Source organism: Notolepis coatsorum (genome assembly GCF_963971535.1).
Source record: "Notolepis coatsorum genome assembly, chromosome: 5".
In the NCBI taxonomy this organism is placed as follows: domain Eukaryota; kingdom Metazoa; phylum Chordata; class Actinopteri; order Aulopiformes; family Paralepididae; genus Notolepis; species Notolepis coatsorum.
In genome coordinates, this window is record NC_140169.1 from 184,833,662 (window position 1) to 184,857,775 (window position 24,114).

A 24,114-nucleotide genomic window follows, 5' to 3' on the forward strand; every position below is an offset into this window, starting at 1 on the left:
GCTGCTGAGAGATCGCGCTGTGCAGGTGAAAAGATGCGACGGCTGCCTCCTCGTGTACCTGAGGGGACACGTGATGAAAGGCTTCATCCACATTGCAGCCGGCCAGTGGGAGGCATGTCCAACAGCGTTCGACACAGGGGAGGGTAGAATTGGACAATACGAAATTGGGATGGGAGAAAAATAGAAAATGGGAGAAAAAGTTGATTAAAAAAAAAGAAGGGAGAGGAAAGTGATTTCCTAAAGTCCGATTTTCATAGGTCAGTGGTTGAAACTAATGGGAAATTAAGTTTTAATGAGTTAACACCACTGGCTAGGCCTAAACTTGGTGAGTCATTCTGGAGCCTTGGAGGGTGAAAGCCCAAACTTGTATGCAATGTCATGCATTAAATATACAGATCATCCCCCCTCTCTCTCTGACTGTAACTAGCTATTTATTAACCAATAAAATTCTAATAAATATTCTTACAAATAGCCTGAAGTTGCTCACTGACAGAGAATAGTCAATTTGTTAAAGCTCTGTACTAGGGATGGGCGATACGGTCAAAATATCTACGGTATAATCATATTTGACTGTATTTGGTCTTTCCAAAACAAATGACAGTGATACCTCCCAGCCCCTACTTTGGACTCTGCACATCCAAACTTCCCTCCCAACTAAATAAAGTGTCAACCCCAGTGCACAAACATTTCAATCTGGAAATTCTCTTTGAAAGGCATCCATTAATATTTCACCAAAGCCGCGTCACCCAACCCCTCTGGACCTCATGAATACGGTATGAAAAAGTGGCAAGGGCTGACTCATGTTCATCATTCCTCCCTGGGCTTTGTAGTAGTCAACAAGTCTGGTGGTAAACATCCAATGATGATGTTGTTACTGTCGGATCAAAAGCTTGTCCCAAAAACGTCCCTTTTCTTCCCCGTGAAGGGAGTGAAGAAAAGCACCCTTATTTCAGACCCATCTATTATTTTCTAGGGTCATGACAACTCAAAGGACCCTTGCGGGTTCCCGGGTGTTGTATATTAAAGTATCGCTACGCCTTGCTCGCTTCATATCACAGCCGGGCAAATACACAGCATGAACTGAAATGAACTTTTAGAATAGATCATGTAATTTAATTTGACTAACTCAGAAGCATTTATATTTCGTAACATAAAATCCAGGACACTTACAACAAATCGCATTCGATGAATCATGGCAGCAGCGCCCAGTAAACAGACAATACCCTCCGTTCAAATTGGGAGAAGTTGGGACTATTATTTCAACAACTTCGGGTTAAGTGTTAAGACAAATAAGTGGCCCGCATTTTATGTTTATTATAGTACATACACAGCCGGATCAGCAACCCAAACACAGACCATAATCATGCCTGACATGGGGAACCCTCAAGGCACCGCACAGCTATATCGTTGAACGGCTACCTTACAGGATGACCTGATCATATGCAGATTAGTATCCATAAATCCAATATTAATGCTCTCAATACAATAGCTGGCTGGGCTAACGTTAAACCCAGCTAGCTACATCACGATCATGCGATGTCTCTCTGTGAGTGTCTGGGTTTGGGACAGCAGCAGTATCAACATCATCCACACCCGCCCTGCCCTAAACAACGAGCACAGAGGACGAGCAGCGCGGATCTACACAAACATGCCCAGTAAGATATCAAGTCATATTATTGTGTCGTTAGGCGATCCTGACATTTCACAACAACTAGTCCTAGCGGCTATCTTGGTTTAAATCGCCTCGGTGGTTATAACACTGTGGTTTATTATTATTATTATGTGCTTGTTCTTAGCTACTAGCCAGCTGCCGCAGTTGAGAAAGATGAAGAGGCGAGGAAGACGACCACAAATGGCCAGCAGTGAGCACATAATATATATATATATGCACGATGCCTATAATCACGTTAGGTAACATTAGCAATACGCTCACGGTAACTTACCTTGCTAGGATACGCAGGGAGAGGAGGGGGGGGGGGGTCAGCTACTATTAGCGATCGCTAGCAGTTAACCGCGACGACGAGAAGGTTAGCTGCTGCTGCTGCTCGGTGAACTAACAGGTGGAGAGGCTGGAGGCGAGCTAACCTCGGTTAGCCGATTCTTCTGGTCTGCTCCGCTACCGGGGAGCGACAAACGGTACACACGCTAAACTGGATCAAGTCAGTTCAACTGACGGCAAGGGAGAGAGAACTCTGCTGCTCTGCTGGCTGGCTGGCTAACAGTTGACCAGCTAACCTAACGGCAGACAGACGACCAAGCTGGACCAGAGGAATAGCGCTGCTTGTTTGGCAGCCGGTTGAACAACTATCTCTCCGACGCGTCTCTACAATTCGTAGCCGCATTTCTGCAGACCCCTCTCTGATTGGTTGAACTCCATTTTTGCAGACCCCTCCCATTTCTGCAGACCCCTCTCTGATTGGTTGAGCGAAGCCCCTCTCTGATTGGCCCCCCGCATGAGCCGAGACAAGCTCCTCTAGCCAGGAGTCGAAACTCTAGGCTTGTTCAAGATGGGATAGGCGGACGCAGATCTGCGCAGTTTTTACTACGGCCTCGCCAAGCGCGTTGCATGACGGTTAGAATGTTGTCCGATTTGCTCTGAAAATGTGACGAGGCGAGGCGCGGAACTCCCGCGGGAGCGAGCCGCGCGCAGCATTCAGAGCGAGGCTCCACAGTACCTCTCAGCCGGCTGCTCCCGGCTGGGAAGCGACTTGCTACGGTCGCGCAAAGCGCCTATTGGCTCAGAAAAGTTGTCAGTCACCAGCCATGTGACAGCCAGGGAGTTATGAGACGTTTGATTGATTGAAAACTTTATTATGTTATGCGTTATCAACTTATCATCATATCATCATGATAAACTTCAAGCTGTCAGACACACACACACACACACATACAGCAGTGTGTTGTGTGTGCGTGCGGCCAGGAGCGCGCGGCGCAACAAGATGGTATACATTATGGTATATGAATAGTATATTCCACTGTAGCAGTATATGGTGTGCTGTACATTTGAATCTGATCTAATTTTGCACACGGCCATCGCATTATAATGAGCTGGACAGGTGTGTAATGTGTGTGTGGTGACGTGAAAGCGTATCTGCCGCGCGAGACTAGGCGAGAGGCTCTCGTGAAATCGGCAGTGTCCGCCCTCTTAACTCCTCCCCCGGCTTCACTCGGCTACTCTCGTCTACTAGTCGAGGCAAACCGAAATCCATCTTGAACAAGCCTTCTGTTAACTCCAGAGAGAGAGGCTGAACGCAATTTATACGCATGGAAGTATTGATTACGCCATAACGAATCATTAAAAAAATATACCGTTAACTGGAATATGTTGTGTGTGCCTTTACACATGTTGGATAGGATTATGTAATTGGTTTGTATGAATGAATGAATGAAAACTTTATTTAACCCTTGTGCTGTCCTAATAAAGAGGGAGCTCACTGGGCTTAAGAGAGGAAAAGATACATCATGTTCAAAGCCAAATAACTTTAACTGTTTACTATTTTTAAAACATTTTTTTACCCATGTTTAACATTCATAGCCTATTCTCAAGATATCTGTAAAAAATTACACATATTTTCGAATTTTAACCACTTAAATTAGTGTTTGTTTGATACCACGTCAGTTTTTATTTATAAACCGCCATATTCACCATATATCTATTATTTTTTTCCAATACTTTACAGCATATCAAAACGGGACAAAATACCTGTGAATAAGAAGCTGCCATTATAAAAAAGAAAGGTAGACTATTTCGGTCAGAAATAGCAGTCAGAAATAGCCGAGAGTCTAACGTTAGAGAGGACCGGTTATAACTAATATGTCTAGCGGGGGTACAGTAGACTTATTTGCCGCTATATTTCTCAACACAGAGCCCCTCCCATGGTAGAGCGAGCCCTCTCTCGTCTCACCAGTGAGCAGCCGGGAGCAGAGGGGCGTGACCAATCACAGTGATCTAGCTGGCTGGTGACACAACTCTAGCTCTGTGAGCAAAGTATATTCGACCTGCATACAAATATTCATTTCTACATTTTATACATAATATCCCAGCGTTTCAACCAGCTGCACATTATACTCACATTATGTGCTCATTAGAAAAAAGAATTTACGCATATTGGTCTGGACATGGCGAAACGCACGTTTATGAACATACTGAAGAAAAAAGACAAATAGATTTCTTTATAATTCATTTTATTTTACATGTGTTACACACTGAATCACTGTGTTCTTTGCACACAGATTTTGTGCACAGGTGACAGTGCCTCTCCATTCTGGATTTCTTCCCACGGCAGAGGTAACACTGCCGCTTGGGTGGTGGTGGTGGTATCGCGGCTGCTGCGGCCGCTGCTGGTGCTGCTTGTTGCCGGGCGGCGGTGTGCCTGGCATCCTGTACAATGCCAGCAGCGCTTAGCGCGCGGGGCAACCTCTCTCGGATTGCCACCAGCGGCATGACGAGCTTGGTTGCCATTTCGTCTATGAAGAGCCGCCTCCGGTACTTGACCCCGACGTTCCAGCCTGGCTCTATTGCCAGCCACAGCACCAAGGCGTTGTAGAGGGACACGTCGAGCATGTTCGCAAAGAACTTCATCGGCCAGCGACGCGTCCCCCTACGGCAGCTGTAGGTCCCCACAAGCTGAAATAAAAAATAGAAACCAAATAAGATACAAACTCAATAAAAACGCAAGTCTAAAAAAAAAATAAAAATAAAAGATCTCCTCCCTAATTTTCACATCATATATCGATAAATAAAGAGAATAATAATAACAAAATACCTGTGAATAAGAAGCTGCCATTATAAAAAAGAAAGGTAGACTATTTCGGTCAGAAATAGCAGTCAGAAATAGCCGAGAGTCTAACGTTAGAGAGGACCGGTTATAACTAATATGTCTAGCGGGGGTACAGTAGACTTATTTGCCGCTATATTTCTCAACACAGAGCCCCTCCCATGGTAGAGCGGTAGAAAAAATAGAAACCAAATAAGATAAAAACGCAATAAAAACGCAAGTCTAAAAAAAAAAAAAAAGATCTCCTCCCTAATTTTCACATCATATATCGATAAATAAAGAGAATAATAAGAACAAGCTGAAATAAAAAATAGAAACCAAATAAGATAAAAACGCAATAAAAACGCAAGTCTAAAAAAAAAAAAAAAAAGATCTCCTCCCTAATTTTCACATCATATATCGATAAATAAAGAGAATAATTACACAAGACATGCACTATAAAACAATACATACCTTGTCCAGGTTGTCCACCGCCCCCTTGCAGTGGTTATAATCTAGTATGACCTGGGGCTTCTTGTGCTCCTCCTGCGACACCTGTTTAGAAAGGACTTATTAGTTTTTATGCATCATGTTGTTCTGCTGTGTTCTTTTTTTATATACATCTATTTATATTGTATTATTCTGTGGCACTCTGAGATTATCAGGAATGTAGGGTGCGTTACAAATTCAATATATTATTACCTCCTCCTCCCGGTGCTTTGTGCTCAGCATGAGCACATTCCTCCCCTTCTTCGCCACATAGCTCACGGCCGTGGTGTTGGCCGTAAAACAGAAGCGGGAGTCCAGCACTGGCCTGTTCTTGATCGTGCGCAGCTTGGGTGGCATCTCGGTCCTGTTACTTTTTACGGTGCCCACCAATGCCATCTTGCGCTTTAGGAGCTCCATGGCCAGCTCATGAGTGGTAAAAAAGTTGTCTGTGGTGATGGTGTGGCCTGGACCCAGGCCAACCGTGAGGTCATTGACCACACGTTTCCCCTGCTTCTTTTCTGGTGGAGCATCAGGGCGCGGTTTCCCCAGGTATGGCTGCATGCACCAGGCATATGTGGTGTCAACATCACATAGCACCCAGAACTGGGGAAGGTGCAGAAAGACATTTCATTAGCGACTCAGTGTGTGTGTGTGTGTGTGTGTGTGTGTGTGTGTGTGCGTGCGTGCGTGCGTGGCCATCTCGCGTGTGTGCATGCATGACAAATAAAATACTTCTAGTCAAACCAATTATTATTATTACCTTCAGCCCATACTTGGCCGGCTTGTTGGGCATGAACTGCCTGAATGGGCAGCGTCCCTTGAAGGCAACCAGCTGCTCGTCCACACAGACGTCCTGCCCCGGGTTGTAAGCCAGGGGGAGCCGTTCGACCCACTTATCCCAGACCTCGCGAATAGGTGCCATCTATATAGTCAAACAAGATAAAAATTAGATGAGGCCAATACAATTGTCTCACATCATATATCATACATAAATAAATAAATAAAATAAATAAATAAATGCACAGATTAGCAACACGAGGCATGAAATAATAAATACCTTATCGGGATCACCCGTAGGTCCTTGACGACGCACCGATTCCCTGGTCGTCCGGTCGTCGTAACGGATGGCACGAGTGAGTTGGCCGAACCTCTTCTCGGACATGGTGGCCCGGAATATGGGCCGGCCGATGCGCTCGCTCCACAGACTCCGTGTGGCTTCGCCCCGGGAGCGGAACACACCGGCCAGCAACAGTAGTCCAATGAAGGCCTTGACCTCCACCAGATCAGTGTCCCTCCACTGGCCATACGCACGGCGCCCTACAAAATATATGCAAGAGATTTATTTATTTATTATCACATATACAGGTGACATGATTATTTACAATAAAAGTAATTACAAATTACTAAAATGAAATAACTAACCGTGGAGGTTGGTCGCTTCCACGACCATCAGACATATTTCATCAGTGATGAAAAAGGTGAACGAGTCCAACATCTCATGGATACGAGCGATGGCGTACCTAAAATGAAAATAAAATAAAAATAGAATTACTTACTTGTCCTATTTACCTATTATCATATACACTGTATAGCACTCAACACTTTCGTACAGCTAAATGACCAAATTTATACCTCGTAATCCCGGGCCGAACTACGGCTGTCGGCAGGTAGCGGAGTGTCAGGTCACTGACAGGCGACCACACCAAGCCGCTGCGGGCAATCCAGCCCGGATCACCGGCACCAACCACGGCGGCATCACCGCTGTCCTCGGCCTCCTCGTCCTCCTCCTCCTCCTCCTCGACCTCGTCCAAACCAGGGACCCAGTCGGCATCATCCACCTCCGAATCACAGTCACTGCTAGAAGCGGGACCTTCCTCTCCGAGTCCGAGCGAATCGAACAAAGCGAGGGCTTGGGTCGCGTTCATAATCAATAACTGGTCAGGGAGTACACTACTGACTATGTGAATGAATTACGTGAATGAACGAATGTGTGAAATATGAATGAATGAATGAATGAATGAATGTGTGAATGTGAATGTGAATGCGCTAAATCAATGCTAAATGCTACAGGTAAATGGCTAAAGGTAATCTAAGGTAATCTATGACTTGTCTGGGCTTGGATGAATGAGTAGTGACCCCGTTATTCTGACAGAGTAGACCTTTTTACGTGATTATTCCCTTCATCAGGCCGATCAGGTGCACCTGCGGTAAACAACGGGCACCCTCCCCGAACAATTGCTTTCAACAGTCGCACCTGCGTAAACAACCACTGCCTCCCGCGAATATTGTTTTGGCCCACTTTGCCGTACATGATTGAAGCTTCTGTGCATGACCTGGAGCTCACACACACGACCCCCCCCCCCCCCCCAATATTGTTTTGGCCCACTTCAGGGGAACGTGTCTGAAAGTGACCCCTCTCTGTCCCCATGCTGCTCTTTCATCTGCACACACACACACACACACACACACACACACACACACACACACACACACCGGAGCAGTATACTGTGGCTCAGCAGCCACTTTCCCCGGCCTCTTGCATGGTTAGTGGCCGGTAGTCTGCAGTGTTATTACGCCACCAGCTCACACACACGACCCCCCCCCCCCCCCCCCCCAATATTGTTTTGGCCCACTTCAGGGGAACGTGTCTGAAAGTGACCCCTCTCTGTCCCCATGCTGCTCTTTCATCTGCACACACACACACACACACACACACACACACACACACACACACACACACACACACACACACCGGAGCAGTAGACTGTGGCTCAGCAGCCACTTTCCCCGGCCTCTTGCATGGTTAGTGGCCGGTAGTCTGCAGTGTTATTACGCCACCAGCTCACACACACGACCCCCCCCCCCCCCCCCCCCCCAATATTGTTTTGGCCCACTTCAGGGGAACGTGTCTGAAAGTGACCCCTCTCTGTCCCCATGCTGCTCTTTCATCTGCACACACACACACACACACACACACACACACACACACACACACACACACACCGGAGCAGTAGACTGTGGCTCAGCAGCCACTTTCCCCGGCCTCTTGCATGGTTAGTGGCCGGTAGTCTGCAGTGTTATTACGCCACCAGCTCACACACACGACCCCCCCCCCCCCCCCCCCAATATTGTTTTGGCCCACTTCAGGGGAACGTGTCTGAAAGTGACCCCTCTCTGTCCCCATGCTGCTCTTTCATCTGCACACACACACACACACACACACACACACACACACACACACACACACACACACACACACACACACACACACACACACACCGGAGCAGTAGACTGTGGCTCAGCAGCCACTTTCCCCGGCCTCTTGCATGGTTAGTGGCCGGTAGTCTGCAGTGTTATTACGCCACCAGCTCACACACACGACCCCCCCCCCCCCCCCCCCCCCCAATATTGTTTTGGCCCACTTCAGGGGAACGTGTTTGAAAGTGGCCCCTGTCTGTCCCCATGCTGCTCTTTCATCTGCACACACACACACACACACACACACACACACACACACACACACACACACCGGAGCAGTAGACTGTGGCTCAGCAGCCACTTTCCCCGGCCTCTTGCATGGTTAGTGGCCGGTGGTCTGCAGTGTTATTACGCCACCTTGTGTTCGAAATCGGCATCATGGGTCTTTGATTTTTTTGGATTGGTCGAAAGCTTGCTCACTGACTGTGTTGTACAACACTGCATTTTATATTTATATCGAGAATTTAACGAATGAGAGCAGATTTAAAAATGCTTAAAAATGCCGTTTTAACATTGAAGTGGATGGGAGTAGAAAAAGCGACTAGGAGTGAAGAAGTCACTAAATCTGTCTTGACTATTTCTAGAGTGTTTCATATTCTAAGCTTTTCACACAATGAACATATATGTAAAATTAAGATATTTACCCAATTTCATGAAATAATAATAAACACAGACACCGCTGTGCTCACACACACACTCAAAATATTTCAAAAAAGTAGAAAAAGCGACTAGGACAGATTGCAGAATGGGTACAATACAGTACGGCTCAATACATACAATTGTTAAGGGGATGCAGACCTGAGAAAGACGTTTGTCTTGTTTCCATCAGGGTCCCCCATTTTCAATTCATATAGACATTTATGACATACATAACATACATGACATTTATGGCATAGGGACATATAGGTATTTAGTACTGATACATTTGTGACATAGGCGGTATTCAAATATACAGTACTGTTACCCCTAGATCCTGACAGAGTATATACATATGATGGGGAGGGGACTGTACATTAGGAGGGGGTGGGTGGGTGGGAGGGGAATATACATACGGCGGGGAGGGAATATATACATGCGGTGGGGAGGAGACTGTCTATTAGGAGGTGGTGGGGGTTTTGGGCATTTACGGTGGCCAGTTTCGAATTGCAGCCTCCCGTAGGTGCTCTTTAAGGGCGGTTTTGAATGTGGGCAGGGATTCACATTCCTTTACAGCTTTGGGTAGGGCGTTCCACATTGTTGTGGCATAATTGCGAAACGTGTTTAGTCCCTTGTTTGAGCCGAATCTGGGTTTAACATGATTTGTTGAGCTTCCTCTGGTGTAGTGGTTGTGGTATTCACTGACCTTTGGGAAGTATTTTGACATGTACATGGGCACCCCGGTCGTATAGTGTATCTTGTAGACCAGGCCCATTGCAAGTTGCTGTACTCTGTCGTCTACTCTAAGCCATCCTAGGTTGGCAAAGTGGGCAGGGGTGAGGTGGGTTCTGGGGTTCAGGTCAAGTAGTAGTCTGACCAGTTTGTTTTGTGATGTTTGTAATTTTGTTTTAAGCGCCTTTGAGGTGCTTTGGTACCATGAGGTGCACGCATAGTCATAGTACCCTTGAATGAGTGCTCCTGCCAGAGTCCTCAGGGTATTCTTGTTTACCAGAGAGGAGATCCGGTACAAGAATCTAGTTCGTTGGTTGACTTTTTTTATTACATTGGATGCCATTTTGTCACAGGAAAGATTTGCCTCTAGGATGGAACCCAGGTAGCCGGTAGGTAATTTCATCTTTCCTTGTGACAATATTGTCACCCACTGTAACCGAGAAGCCGTCGGTCTTGCTGAGTTTGTTATTTGAACCGAAGAGAATGGACTCTGTTTTGCCCATGTGTAATGATAGTTTGTTGTCGGCGGACCCTGATGTAAACAAGACGAACGTCTTTCTCTGGTCTGCATCCCCTTAACAATTGTGTGTATTGAGCCGTACTGTATTGTACCCATTCTGCAATCTGTTAATACAATACAATAAATCAATCAATTTCTGTGTGATACATTAGCTTGCTGGGTAGCAAATCTACTGTAAGTCTAACTTTTAACTTTCTTTTGTCTTTTTAGCTAAGCTGGTGTCTGCTTTAAGTATGGCTCTTCATCTTTCAAGTCCTTTCAGGGGGGTCCTTGCCGAGGTATCCAGACTAACCCAACAGAGGGCTTTTAGGTAGGCACCTGGTGTCACATTTGCATTGAAAATTGATAATACTATAACATAAGACGATTCTTTATTGTCTGTTTGTTGGTACAGACATTTGTTTTGTGTCAGAACACAATAATGTGTTGCAAAAAAAATCATGTTAGAGCACAGACATACAGACAAGGCATCAGAGAAACAATGTAATTAACCCCTTCCTTCCCTCCTAACCGATGGTTAATCATTTGATATAACTTAATGCTATATTATATAGTGTATATTGTTACTCCCCCAATCAACACAGGCTCAAACCAAGAGGCAAGCAACACATTAGAGAACACAGTTTAAAACGGAACATAACAAAAAGGATGGAGAAGCTCCTAGGCCAAAGAGTGGGCCGTTTTGACTCTGGGCTTCCCCCTAAAGATTATTTATTGCATTGATCCTTACTGTTGATCTGTTCAGTAGAGGTGCTTGCCACTGATGATGCTTGTACACAAGTCTGCAAATGAGCCTGTCTCAATACTGATATTTCAATATAGGCTATAACCCATTTAGTTTTACTATAATTATATTATATGAGTTTTTCAGGTGAGTGAGGCTTGTTGTACAAAGTCCATTGCATTATTTGAACAAGTTAATAAACATAACTGTGGTGCACTTGTTCCTTATAGTTTTGCAGTAGGCCAATGCCATTTGGCATGACTGACTGAAAACTGAGAAGTATCAGATCAGTGCTAATATTGACCGACCCAGTTATCTATTACCAAGGAAACTATAAAAGAAGGAAAAGTCATCACGTCAGAACACCAGTGTTCTATGCTCTGCTCTGTGCCAGACTTTGGTGCCAGTTCTAGTATTGAAGCCTATGGGAGATGCATGGAGATACAAAATATACAAGTTATTTGAGGAAATATACATCAACCAATATATCAAATGTTATAGTTAACAATGCAACAAATTGCTGATGATTCTGACATCTAGGACTAGTTGGCCTTACATGGAAAAATCATATTGAGCTAGTTTGCAAAAAAAGTTATGAAATCATATGGCATTAGAAGGATTTCTTCTCTTGTGAATCACTCCTGTCTTTTGACACTTTATTATAGTTTGATATACCCATATTTATCGTATTGTAATATTATTGGGGCCAGTACTTTTCCTACTTCTCTTCATAAACTTTTTATATTGCAAAAGAAATTCATAAGGCTTATGGGATTTGGTGAGTTATATTAATATGTACTGTTGGACTGTGGTAATTCCATGTACGAATAAATAAATGATGATGATGATATTAATGTATACCAGATATGTATTTTTATGTTTAACTGCACTTTTAATTTAGATTTATTTCCTATTTTCCATATTTTTTTCATATCAAACTCCAGTATTCATTCATATCCAACAAGGCAATCAAATAATATTCATCGTAATTTCTTCTGCACAACATTAGGTCAGTTCAGTATAAGATTTAGAGGTCCTACAATTTGGAATTCAAAACCCTCTATAATAAAAAATCTAATCTATTTTATCACTCAAATCCAAGTTTAAATCTACATTGTTAAATGAATAGCTTCAATCTCATAATTTACAGTTTCATGTTAATTTGTTTTAGACTAATTATTAATATTGTTGTTTTTGTTATTATTATTACTTTGATTATTATCTTAACTCAATCAGTGCCGGAGCGATATGCGTGATGTGTTGTTAAAAGGCAGACGCTCTAAAGTATAGGAATATGTGGCGGTGTTTGCAGGGCTATAACTATTCTATATTATAGCTATGGATACAATACTATGGCCCATTTGACATCACCTATCTATCGTTCAATATGTGAAAAAGAATTTTTTTTCCCATCCATACGTTCCTGTGTTATACCGTGGTGAATATAAGTATGATTTTAGAGCGGTCTAGGGTAATTCCCGAAATGCTGAGTTATAGCCGTATACGTAAATTCCACTATAGACGTTGCCGTGTCTTGCCTTTACATGCTATTATTCCCAAAATCAAATCTATATCATAGGTATTATGTTCCATCATGAATGCATGAAAGGCGGGGGGGGGGGGGGGGGGGGGGGGGGGGGGGTCATTTCTGATTATTTGATTGTCAGTAACAGCATTCGTATTGAACACTAAAAAAACGCTTATCAGCCCGATCGGTATAAAAGCATCTGCAATAAGCTAAAATTGACGTCAGATTGTGCTTACCTGTGATCAGGAGTATTCCAAAAATAATATTCCAATTGTTTGATCGCCATCTCTGGTACATCCAATGTCCATTTGCTCCACGGCATAATCCACCACAACATATGGATCGGGATATTTGACACGCTTCAATGGAACCGAGAGAACCGTTCGCCTCGCCCGAGAAGGAAACATGAAACCTGAGACATTTGGCCGTCCCACAGGCCAAGATACAAGGTTACAAAGGGTGCTCGATACTGCCACCTGGGTGGATGCGGCCGGTATTGCACTTTGGCATTCTCGGGATGATTCCCCATGTTAACCCAGATGTCCGTGTGCCTGTAATGAATGGAAATATCGAATAAAAGAAATAACGATGAAAACCCGACTATACTCGGGTTTGGCGCCCAAGCGTTGGCGAGTTAACCCGACTACCATCGGGTCTGGCGTGGATTGAGTTAATATGAACATTTTTTATGAACTTATTTCACTTTACTTTTGTTTTTGTGTTTTTTTTAATCCAATGATTTAATGAGTTGAGGCCCCATATAGGCCCACCTGGGTCTCTTGCCTCTACTCGGCACCTTTTATATACACTTTCTGTCATGGTTAGATTTTTTACTGTTTTGCTGAAATGGTGTGAAATAAAATAAATAAATAAATCTGCTGTAATAACTAGTTTAAATGACGGGTCATAAAGAGGAGATGCCATTCAACTCAATGTCGGCCAAACTGAACGTTTTTACACTTGGCACCAATGTGTACACAGTGACATAATGGCCTTCCTCCTTTTATAGTTTACTTGCCTATTACTCATACCCTCTCTGAAAAATCTGTGCTATTCAGTGATGAGTATACAATTTAGTTTCCTAAGGCCACAATTAGATATTTGTCTAATTGCAAGGTTTTGCTACAATATCATATATTGTGAGCCAGCTAGCACAATCACTCATGTTATAACATTAACATTTTAGGAGGCCTATACTGCCCTGCAGAAGCTAACCGCAGTAACTACACAAACAGTGAAAATGGCTTTAAAGTTTGACTATCCAGTGATTTTATAGTTACTGCAATTCTTTATACCCCTTTTTCAACAGAGCAAGATTGAAACTTTGTCACAAGATAAAACTTTACTTGAGAAGTAAAATTTCACTTATAACTCAATATTTGGAAATATTACTGCGGTTAGCTTCTGCAGGGCAATATACTCTAGTATACTCAGTCTACACCAGCTGTGTAAAACGGGATCCTCGCGGGACTCCCCGCGTTCATTCGTTGTACTTTTGTCTCGCCAGTGTGTCGGCTGCCGTAGCTGCCATTCAGAAAATGACCAGGGTGCGCGTGGTGGACAACAGCTCCCTGGGGAACACCCCTCACCACCGGGCGCCGAGGGTCATCCACGTCTACACCAAGAACGGAGTGGGGAAGGTCGGCGACAAGGTCCTGCTCGCCATCAGAGGGCAGAAGAAAAAGGCGCTCATCATCGGACACAAGATGCCCGGAGACCGCATGACTCCCCGCTTCGATTCAAACAATGTCGTCCTGATAGAGGACAGTGGCAATCCCACGGGAACAAGAATTAAAGTCCCCGTACCTACACATCTGCGTAAAATGGAGGGGGACTACTCCAAACTGTTGGCCATTGCTAGTAGATTTGTGTGATGACAGTATTGTGTGTTATCCCTCGGTCGGCTCATTAATATGGCTGTCCTTCACTACAGAAGTTCTTAATCGATTATTAGTCATAGAATTTGACGACTAATCGATTCGTTTATTTTCTTTATTTTTTAGGAAATAACTCATTCAGCATGGTAAAAAGCATAAAATCAACTACGTAATTGACTAACAAAATCTTGGACGACTGAGACCCAACCAACCAACCAACCAAATTATTTGATTATGAGGGGGCAGCCCTACTCATTAATGTTCTATTTTATATCTGTTCAGCTTCTCTCACTGTTGTTTTGGGATCCATAACTCTGGCCTTTGATTCCTCCATTCAAAAGTTTTGTTAAGGATCTTTTTTTTGTGTGTGATAAAGTTACAGTACAGTACATTTGACCGGCATGTTATTTCTACTCTGTGTCATCTGTGTCCTTTTCTTAAGAATCGACTGAAAGAATATCCGCCAAATCAAAATTATTATTATTATAGGAGGCGTATTTTTAAATAGTTTGTTGTACTTTTTGGTAGAGCGCGTCCAATTTCTCATATGCACTCCTCTATAGGTCAGGAGCAGTCAACATCCAATAATAGATCTTTTCAGAATGATTCTGTTGCTAGGGGAACAGCTTTGGCTCCTGTTTATTTCCCGTCAGCAACTGTATTAACACATTGCAACAGCAAACACAAAGAGGCCTATTTAGAATGTTTATGTTGTCAAGTTAGAACGGGTATATAGCTTCCCTGGGAATCCACAGGCGCCACATGCATTAACCCTTTCACTACCACACTACAGAAGGTTAACTCTTTCACTACGACTACAGGCGGTTAACAGTAGTGTGGTAGTGAAGGGGTTAACCTTTTGTCGTGTGAAAGTGTTAACATTCTGTATTGTCGCAGTGAAAGGGTTAACCTTTTGGTAGAGTGGTAGTGAAAGGCTTAAGGCCTTTTTGTTTCCAAAGAAGAGTCTACTTCCCTTTCTATATTGAGAGGTATAAAGGCTGAGATGGAGTAGGAGAGAATGTTCTGGCAGGATTCCATCATAGGAAAAATGTGATCCCAGAGAGAGAGGGGGGGGGGTGCTTTTAACCACTACACCGTCTTAGCATGATGTTGAAGCTTTTTACCTCATCTCTCAGTTGCAAACAGGCTAAAATCCTTAGTATGACCTTGGGCACGGAAAGTGATTGACTTTGTTGTGCTTGTGTACAGAAGAACTTGACTTAAATAGTGCATTTTATAGCACTTTTATCCAAAGCGCTTTACAATTTGTTCCTCACCCATTCACACACACACTGCAGAGGCAACCATACAAGGTGGCAACTTGCTCATCGAGAGCAGTTAGGTGTCTTGCTCAGGGACACTTTGACATGCTGCACAGGAATCTAACCGGGATCCTCTGGATTACCAGGCGACTGCTCTACCTCCTGAGCCAGTCTCCCTCTACATACTTTGGGTTTTTTCAAAACAAAAGCTTAAGTGGTGAATGCAGGTTCCGATGTGAACCAATACGGAAGTCTGACCAATCACGAACAGCTATTAAAGTATGGTAATTAATGTGTGTACGCCACAACATTAAAAGTTCTACTAAAGTGAAATGTTGCTTGAAGGATTATTGTGGTCTGTCCCTCTTCACTGTCAAGCTGACGTCTATTTAACAAAGCCCTCTGGTGCTTACAACAACAATTTATAACCTTTACAGTGACGGTTATCCTCAAGAATTGTTCTACTGGAGTTAGTGGGTCATGTTCAAGTTTTCCTGTTAACAGCTAAATGAAAGCAGCGTGACGTAACACATTGAGGTTACACAGTCCCTACTGGGGTTACATTTGTTTATTGAAGGCACAACATACATTCAAAAACACAATATGCAAATACCACAGACATGTATTTTCTACTGTAGGTGTCTTTCTATACAACAGCTTGTGTTGTGATCAAGTATAATGCTCTATCTACCTTTGAAACAAACTGCTGTTTGATAGTCTAGCAATTTTGTGTTAAAACATCACCGACAGCCACCCTAAACTGAACCACAGCCTGGTACAATAATACAGTCTACCTACACTGTAAAATATTACTGAGGTCAGGTATTTGTGTTCAACTTCAATTAAGGTAACAAGGTTAAAATAAATAGGCTTAACATCTACATGATCAAAGACTAATAACAGGTCATGTAGACACTGCCACCTACAGGTCTACAATTGAAATGGCAGCCGTCTAAATGAACACTGCTGTAATGTGCAGGATGTGTTAAATCATATTTTCACAAAATGGGAGAATATCACTGTTAGAAACGAATGAATAAAAAAAATGTTAATAAGACTTATACTATGTGTCAAATTACTGCAGTGACGAGACATTTCAGACAAATTACAAATAGTGTTTCTATGATTAGTAAACCACCTCTCTCCGTTAGCAAATATTGGCTTTTGTGAAGTTTCATTATGACAAGAATGGTTGAATCCTTGGTTAGCGAAACATTTCACATCCAGAAGTCCTAAGGACACAGCTAAATGCAAAAGTGGGGGCTACAATACAAAACAAGTCAACGCGATACACATTACAGCCATAGATGTGATAGCTCATGCTTTGTTTTTACACATGCGGTTTACATAGAGATGACAGGTCGATGCGGTGTCACATAGTATCCCTGCTTTATGCACGTAGTTTTTGCATAGCTTACCCAAGGTTTGGGCGAGAGGTATATAGCTTGGTCAGACCTCATTCTACATAATACACAGTTCTCTCGCTACTATGGGTACACTGAGGTGGGAAGCGCATTAGAATGAGGCGTGTTTACATGCACACGATATCCGTTGTCATAGCAACCTGTTCAATGGACAGAAATAGAAACCTTGAACATACTGTACCTGGGATACACAGGTACTAGGGGTGTAACGGTACACTAAAACCACGGTTCGGTACGTATCTCGGTTTTGATGTCACGGTTCGGTACGGGTTTTCGGTACAGTGGGGGAAAGTTTGGCTTTCCATGTTCCACTCAGGGGTGATATAGTGTGCACTGCAGTAACTAATTGTACTTGTAGGGCTGTCAACGAATGTACTATATTGAAATTAATAATTGACTTGTTAAAAAAAAGTATTATATTAGATTGTGGGGAAAAAACAGCCCCCGGTGGGCGGTCGTTAGTGGTTAACGTACTGTTGTATTCGTTCGGTACACAGCCGTACTGAACCTAAGGTCCAGTATAACGGTTCGGTACGGATACGTGTACCTTTACACCCCTAAGTCAGGTACTGTAGTAAACAAAAATAACGATGCACCTCATCCCCATCGGCTGTTGGGTCTTCGTCTGTGTGAGAATTCTTTCCATCGAAAGATTCAGAATATTCCGTCGGGAGTTGACTCGTGCGTTTATGACTGGGAAATCAAGATGCATGTAAACACGTGGCTCATTATACCAACAGGGTACTATAAGGCTGAGGGTTTCCAGGTCTCCGGGGGCTGTGGCACTCTGCAAGGGAAGAGTAGCTTCTCTATACATCCCTCCCGTCAGCTGACAGGGTCCTCTTCAACCGCACATGGTCATGAACAGCCACTGGCGAGGAAAGAAGGAGGAGAACGAGTGAGGAGATTGAACGCTCGTTTCCGAACCGCCTCTGGCCAAGTCTTACACATACATACATACATACATACATACATACATACATGCAGCAAGAACAGAGAGACTCAGACTCAGCTTCTTCCCCCAGGCCATTAGAACACTGAACACTGATCTCTCCACACACAAGCACACATGAACACACACACACACACACACACACACACACCTACACACACACACACACACACACACACACACACACACACACACACACACACACACACACACCACACACTCTCTCTCACACACAAACACACTACAGGTCACTTTAAAGAAAGAAAAAACAACTATGTTTTTGTATAGTATAGTTAGTATAGCTAGGATAGTTTAGTTATATATAGTATAACTGTATATTGTATAGTAGTGTATATAGGACTCATTACCCTTTAATTCGTAAGCTTAGCATTGTATTGTATTGTATTTTATCTTAGTACTTTTTATCATGTCTATTTTATTCTATTATCTTTAGTATATTTTGCACAATCAAGGCGGGCATGGCCACCTTCATTTCACTATATGTCTCGTATGTGACGAATACACCTCTTGAATCCGGCCAAGTCTTAGCAGCGCGGCTGCATTCAATTAGTTTCCGATGTAGAGGAGCGTACGCGGTACCTCGCACCTGTACCTCGCGCCTGTACCTCGTGGCTGTACCTCGTGGCTGTACCTCGTGGCTGTACCTCGCGCCTGTACCTCGTGGCTGTACCTCGTGGCTGTACCTCGCGCCTGTACCTCGTGGCTGTACCTTGTGGCTGTACCTCGTGGCTGTACCTTGTGGCTGTACCTCGTGGCTGTACCTCGTGGCTGTACCTCGTGGCTGTACCTCGTGGCTGTACCTCGCGCCTGTACCTCGTGGCTGTACCTCGTGGCTGTACCTCGTGGCTGTACCTCGTGGCTGTACCTCGTGGCTGTACCTCGTGGCTGTACCTCGTGGCTGTACCTCGTGGCTGTACCTCGTGGCTGTACCTCGCGGCTGTACCTCGCGGCTGTACCTCGTGGCTGTACCTCGTGGCTGTACCTCGTGGCTGTACCTCACGGCTGTACCTCGTGGCTGTACCTCGTGGCTGTACCTCGCGCCTGTACCTTGTGGCTGTACCTCGCGCCTGTACCTTGTGGCTGTACCTCGTGGCTGTACCTCGCGCCTGTACCTCGTGGCTGTACCTCGTGGCTGTACCTCGTGGCTGTACCTCGTGGCTGTACCTCGTGGCCTGTACCTCGTGGCTGTACCTCGTGGCTGTACCTCGTGGCTGTACCTCGCGCCTGTACCTCGCACCTGTACCTCGCGCCTGTACCTCGTGGCTGTACCTCGTGGCTGTACCTCGTGGCTGTACCTCGTGGCTGTACCTCGTGGCTGTACCTCGTGGCTGTACCTCGTGGCTGCATATGCTCCTCTACTTGTCAGAAATGTATTGAATGCAGCCACGCCGCTAGACTTGGCCGGAACGGCCCTCGACACATTGGTTGAAACTGATGGTAACCCTTCGCTTTAAGAACACAATCTGGAATCTTTCCTCGACAGCTAAACTTCAGGTACTGATACTTGTGCCCTAATGATAAGGATAATCACTCAATGAATAAACCCAATCCCATTGCCCCAAAAAAAAGCCCAACATGCCTGTTATTATACTATGGAACTACACGCTACGAATGTACATGGCCCCTAACGGTCCCCAAACAACATCTTCAACAGACCCGTGCCCCGTCAAGTGAGCTCCAGGTATTGACGATGCCTATGCTACGTACCCACCACATGGCCCCTAAATGATTAGATTAGATTAAAAATGTATTGTCATTATACAGCACAAGTACAGTACAATGAAAACAATGGCCGTCACAACCCAACGTTTAGATAGATAGACAGTGAGAGCCGGCATATCACCAGGCTTATCAAGTGATTACATTATGTCCTAGATAGAAGAATTGTGGCTTGTAGACCGAAGGTAAGCCTTCTTTGCATATCACAGCTCAAAACAAGAAATCCCTCTTCCACACTATTACAGCTCATTATACAGCAGTCCACTATTGCTGTATGCCTTATGCAGGGTGTTACCAAATGGGTTTTTAATACAACGGGGCTCACCTCAGTGATATTCATCTCAGCCACTCCTGTTCCTTCCTTGTCTAGATGCTGGAAAGATCCTGTGGAAAACAAAACAATACAATGTGTATCTTGACAACTCGGGAAAGCTAGGATTATAAGAAGAGGATGGGCATGTATCGTCATAGAAACGTTCTAAAATGGTTTACCTGTTACTACTGGGAGACAAATACGAACTAAGACACTAAGAAGTAGTGTTGTCTCCCTGAATAACTTGAGGGAGAAGATTGGGGCCCATCCTCTTATTATTATTCTAGCAGGAAGAGCAGGAAGAATCTATTAGAAAAGGTCAGTTATGTATCCATCACAGAGAGAAACAGTACTCACTAAACATGGCTTCAAGCTTAACCAGGCAGCAGATGAAGTTGTCAAAGTCAATGTTCTCATTCTCAGCATAACGGGCCACCAGAACCTGGTTGAGTCTGTTGTTCAGTTTAAAACCTATAGAGGGGGTAGTAAATCACAAAGGGCTTTTATGCCAAAGTCCTTCATATCCATTTTGGGAACAATAAAATAAAAGTTATCCAATATTCATTGTTAAATAAAAAAACAAAACAAGTCCTTTGAAACTTTGCAAAAGATAAAGATAAAAGATCAAGACAGGATTGCAAATAACTTTGATAATACTACTACTACTATTACTAATATATTATATTAGATTAAAATGTATTGTCATTATACAGCACAAGTACAGTAAAATGAAAAGTGCAAATAATAATTATATAAATAATAATAATAATAATAATAATAATAATAATAATAATAATAATAATAATAATAATAATAATAATAATAATAACTAGACAATTCCGCGCGGGGGAAATTGTGAAAGTGTGGGTGACGCCTGTGCACCGCCGGCCAACGGGGGAGAGGGTCTCTCGCGATTCTCTCTATGACAAACGGTTCAAAGGATACAAAAAGGGGGCGCGGCCTAAGGATCGGGGGAGTGGTCAACATAGACCAATCAAAGAGGATATCCCTACTGAGTGCAATGACACAACCCGCAACACTATTACACTATTACACAATATTACACTATTACACACTATTACACACTATTACACACTATTACACTATTACACACTATTACACTATTACACACTATTACACACTATTACACTATTACACACTATTACACACTATTACACACTATTACACTATTACACACTATTACACACTATTACACACTATTACACAATATTACACAATATTACACTATTACACACTATTACACTATTACACTATTACACTATTACACACTATTACACTATTACACTATTACACACTATTACACTATTACACACTATTACACTATTACACACTATTACACTATTACACTATTACACACTATTACACTATTACACACTATTACACTATTACACACTATTACACTATTACACACTATTACACTATTACACTATTACACACTATTACACACTATTACACACTATTACACTATTACACACTATTACACTATTACACTATTACACTATTACACACTATTACACTATTACACACTATTACACTATTACACTATTACACACTATTACACTATTACACACTATTACACTATTACACTATTACACACTATTACACTATTACACTATTACACACTATTACACACTATTACACACTATTACACTATTACACTATTACACACTATTACACTATTACACACTATTACACTATTACACACTATTACACACTATTACACTATTACACACTATTACACTATTACACACTATTACACTATTACACTATTACACACTATTACACTATTACACACTATTACACTATTACACTATTACACACTATTACACTATTACACTATTACACACTATTACACACTATTACACTATTACACTATTACACACTATTACACTATTACACACTATTACACTATTACACTATTACACACTATTACACTATTACACTATTACACTATTACACACTATTACACTATTACACTATTACACACTATTACACTATTACACTATTACACACTATTACACTATTACACTATTACACACTATTACACATTATTACACTATTACACTATTACACACTATTACACACTATTACACTATTACACACTATTACACACTATTACACACTATTACACTATTACACACTATTACACTATTACACACTATTACACTATTACACACTATTACACTATTACACACTATTACACACTATTACACTATTACACACTATTACACTATTACACTATTACACACTATTACACTATTACACACTATTACACACTATTACACACTATTACACTATTACACTATTACACACTATTACACTATTACACACTATTACACTATTACACACTATTACACACTATTACACTATTACACACTATTACACTATTACACACTATTACACTATTACACTATTACACACTATTACACTATTACACACTATTACACTATTACACTATTACACACTATAACACTATTACACTATTACACACTATTACACTATTACACTATTACACACTATTACACTATTACACACTATTACACTATTACACTATTACACACTATTACACTATTACACTATTACACACTATTACACTATTACACACTATTACACTATTACACTATTACACACTATTACACTATTAGACACTATTACACTATTACACACTATTACACTATTACACTATTACACACTATTACACACTATTACACTATTACACACTATTACACTATTACACTATTACACACTATTACACTATTACACACTATTACACTATTACACACTATTACACTATTACACTATTACATTATTACACACTATTACACTATTACACACTATTACACTACTACACACTATTACACTATTACACTATTACACACTATTACACACTATTACACTATTACACTATTACACACTATTACACTATTACACACTATTACACTATTACACCGAGTACAATGGCACAATCCGCAAGTCTCTATGACAAACGGTTCAAAGGATACAAAAAGGGGGCGCGGCCTAAGGATCGGGGGAGTGGTCAACATAGACCAATCAAAGAGGATATCCCTACTGAGTGCAACGACACAACCCGCAACACTATTACACTATTACACAATATTACACTATTACACACTATTACACACTATTACACACTATTACACTATTACACACTATTACACTATTACACACTATTACACTATTACACACTATTACACACTATTACACTATTACACACTATTACACACTATTACACACTATTACACTATTACACACTATTACACTATTACACACTATTACACTATTACACACTATTACACACTATTACACTATTACACTATTACACACTATTACACTATTACACACTATTACACTATTACACACTATTACACATTATTACACTATTACACTATTACACACTATTACACTATTACACTATTACACACTATTACACTATTACACTATTACACACTATTACACTATTACACTATTACACACTATTACACTATTACACACTATTACACTATTACACTATTACACACTATTACACTATTACACTATTACACTATTACACACTATTACACTATTACACACTATTACACTATTACACTATTACACACTATTCCTACTGAGTACAATGACACAACCCACAAGACAGAGGGCGCTGTCCAGCAATTCAGTAGTGCAACACAGTGATGGCCAATGATGGGTTAAGTGGATGATGTCATTGGCAGGTCAGCTCAGCCATGAGCCCTGAGCCTCACAGCTGTTAAGCCTGAACCAATCAGCCATGAGCACAATGACTTGCATATTCTGAAATGTCTTTACATGACTGCATTGTCACGTTGATTAAAAGAAAACTATAAGAGATGAAGCGTTGTGAC

At 42.2% G+C, this 24,114-nt stretch overlaps 2 protein-coding genes across 3 annotated transcripts in view; one reads left to right on the forward strand and one right to left on the reverse strand.

Annotated features, from left to right (window-relative positions):
• The first annotated feature begins 1,584 nt into the window (after window positions 1-1,584).
• On the forward strand, window positions 1,585-14,910 carry LOC311228881 (large ribosomal subunit protein uL14m-like). 2 transcript variants are annotated; one of them, XM_084314844.1, is made up of 3 exons: window positions 1,585-1,655; window positions 10,603-10,702; window positions 14,152-14,910. In XM_084314844.1, exons 1-3 carry the CDS (start codon window positions 1,649-1,651, stop codon window positions 14,516-14,518), a joined length of 474 nt encoding a protein of 157 aa, XP_084170970.1. In that variant the 5' UTR covers window positions 1,585-1,648; the 3' UTR covers window positions 14,519-14,910. The 2 variants fall into 2 exon arrangements, with proteins under 2 accessions (XP_084170970.1, XP_084170969.1); XM_084314843.1 differs by lacking the exon at window positions 1,585-1,655 and adding an exon at window positions 1,798-1,862.
• Window positions 14,911-16,334: 1,424 nt separating this feature from the next.
• LOC311228480 (calpain-1 catalytic subunit-like) overlaps window positions 16,335-24,114 on the reverse strand; it is a gene marked incomplete at its 5' end in the record, with an annotated part of 44,120 nt that continues 36,340 nt past the window's right edge. Inside the window, 3 exons of the mRNA XM_084314384.1 lie at window positions 16,335-18,078; window positions 20,225-20,283; window positions 20,570-20,683. Coding sequence (XP_084170510.1) covers window positions 18,052-18,078; window positions 20,225-20,283; window positions 20,570-20,683 — 200 coding nt within the window. The 3' untranslated portion in view covers window positions 16,335-18,051. The remainder of the gene's footprint in view (window positions 18,079-20,224; window positions 20,284-20,569; window positions 20,684-24,114) is intronic.

Excerpts from the sequence above, each read along its gene's own strand:
- LOC311228881 (XM_084314843.1), top strand. The coding sequence starts at position 1,826 with ATGAAGAGGCGAGGAAGACGACCACAAATGGCCAGCA. Across the intron at positions 1,863-10,602 it reads ACGACCACAAATGGCCAGCA|CTAAGCTGGTGTCTGCTTTA; the intron begins GTGAGCACATAA and ends TTGTCTTTTTAG. Across the intron at positions 10,703-14,151 it reads ACCCAACAGAGGGCTTTTAG|TGTGTCGGCTGCCGTAGCTG; the intron begins GTAGGCACCTGG and ends TTGTCTCGCCAG.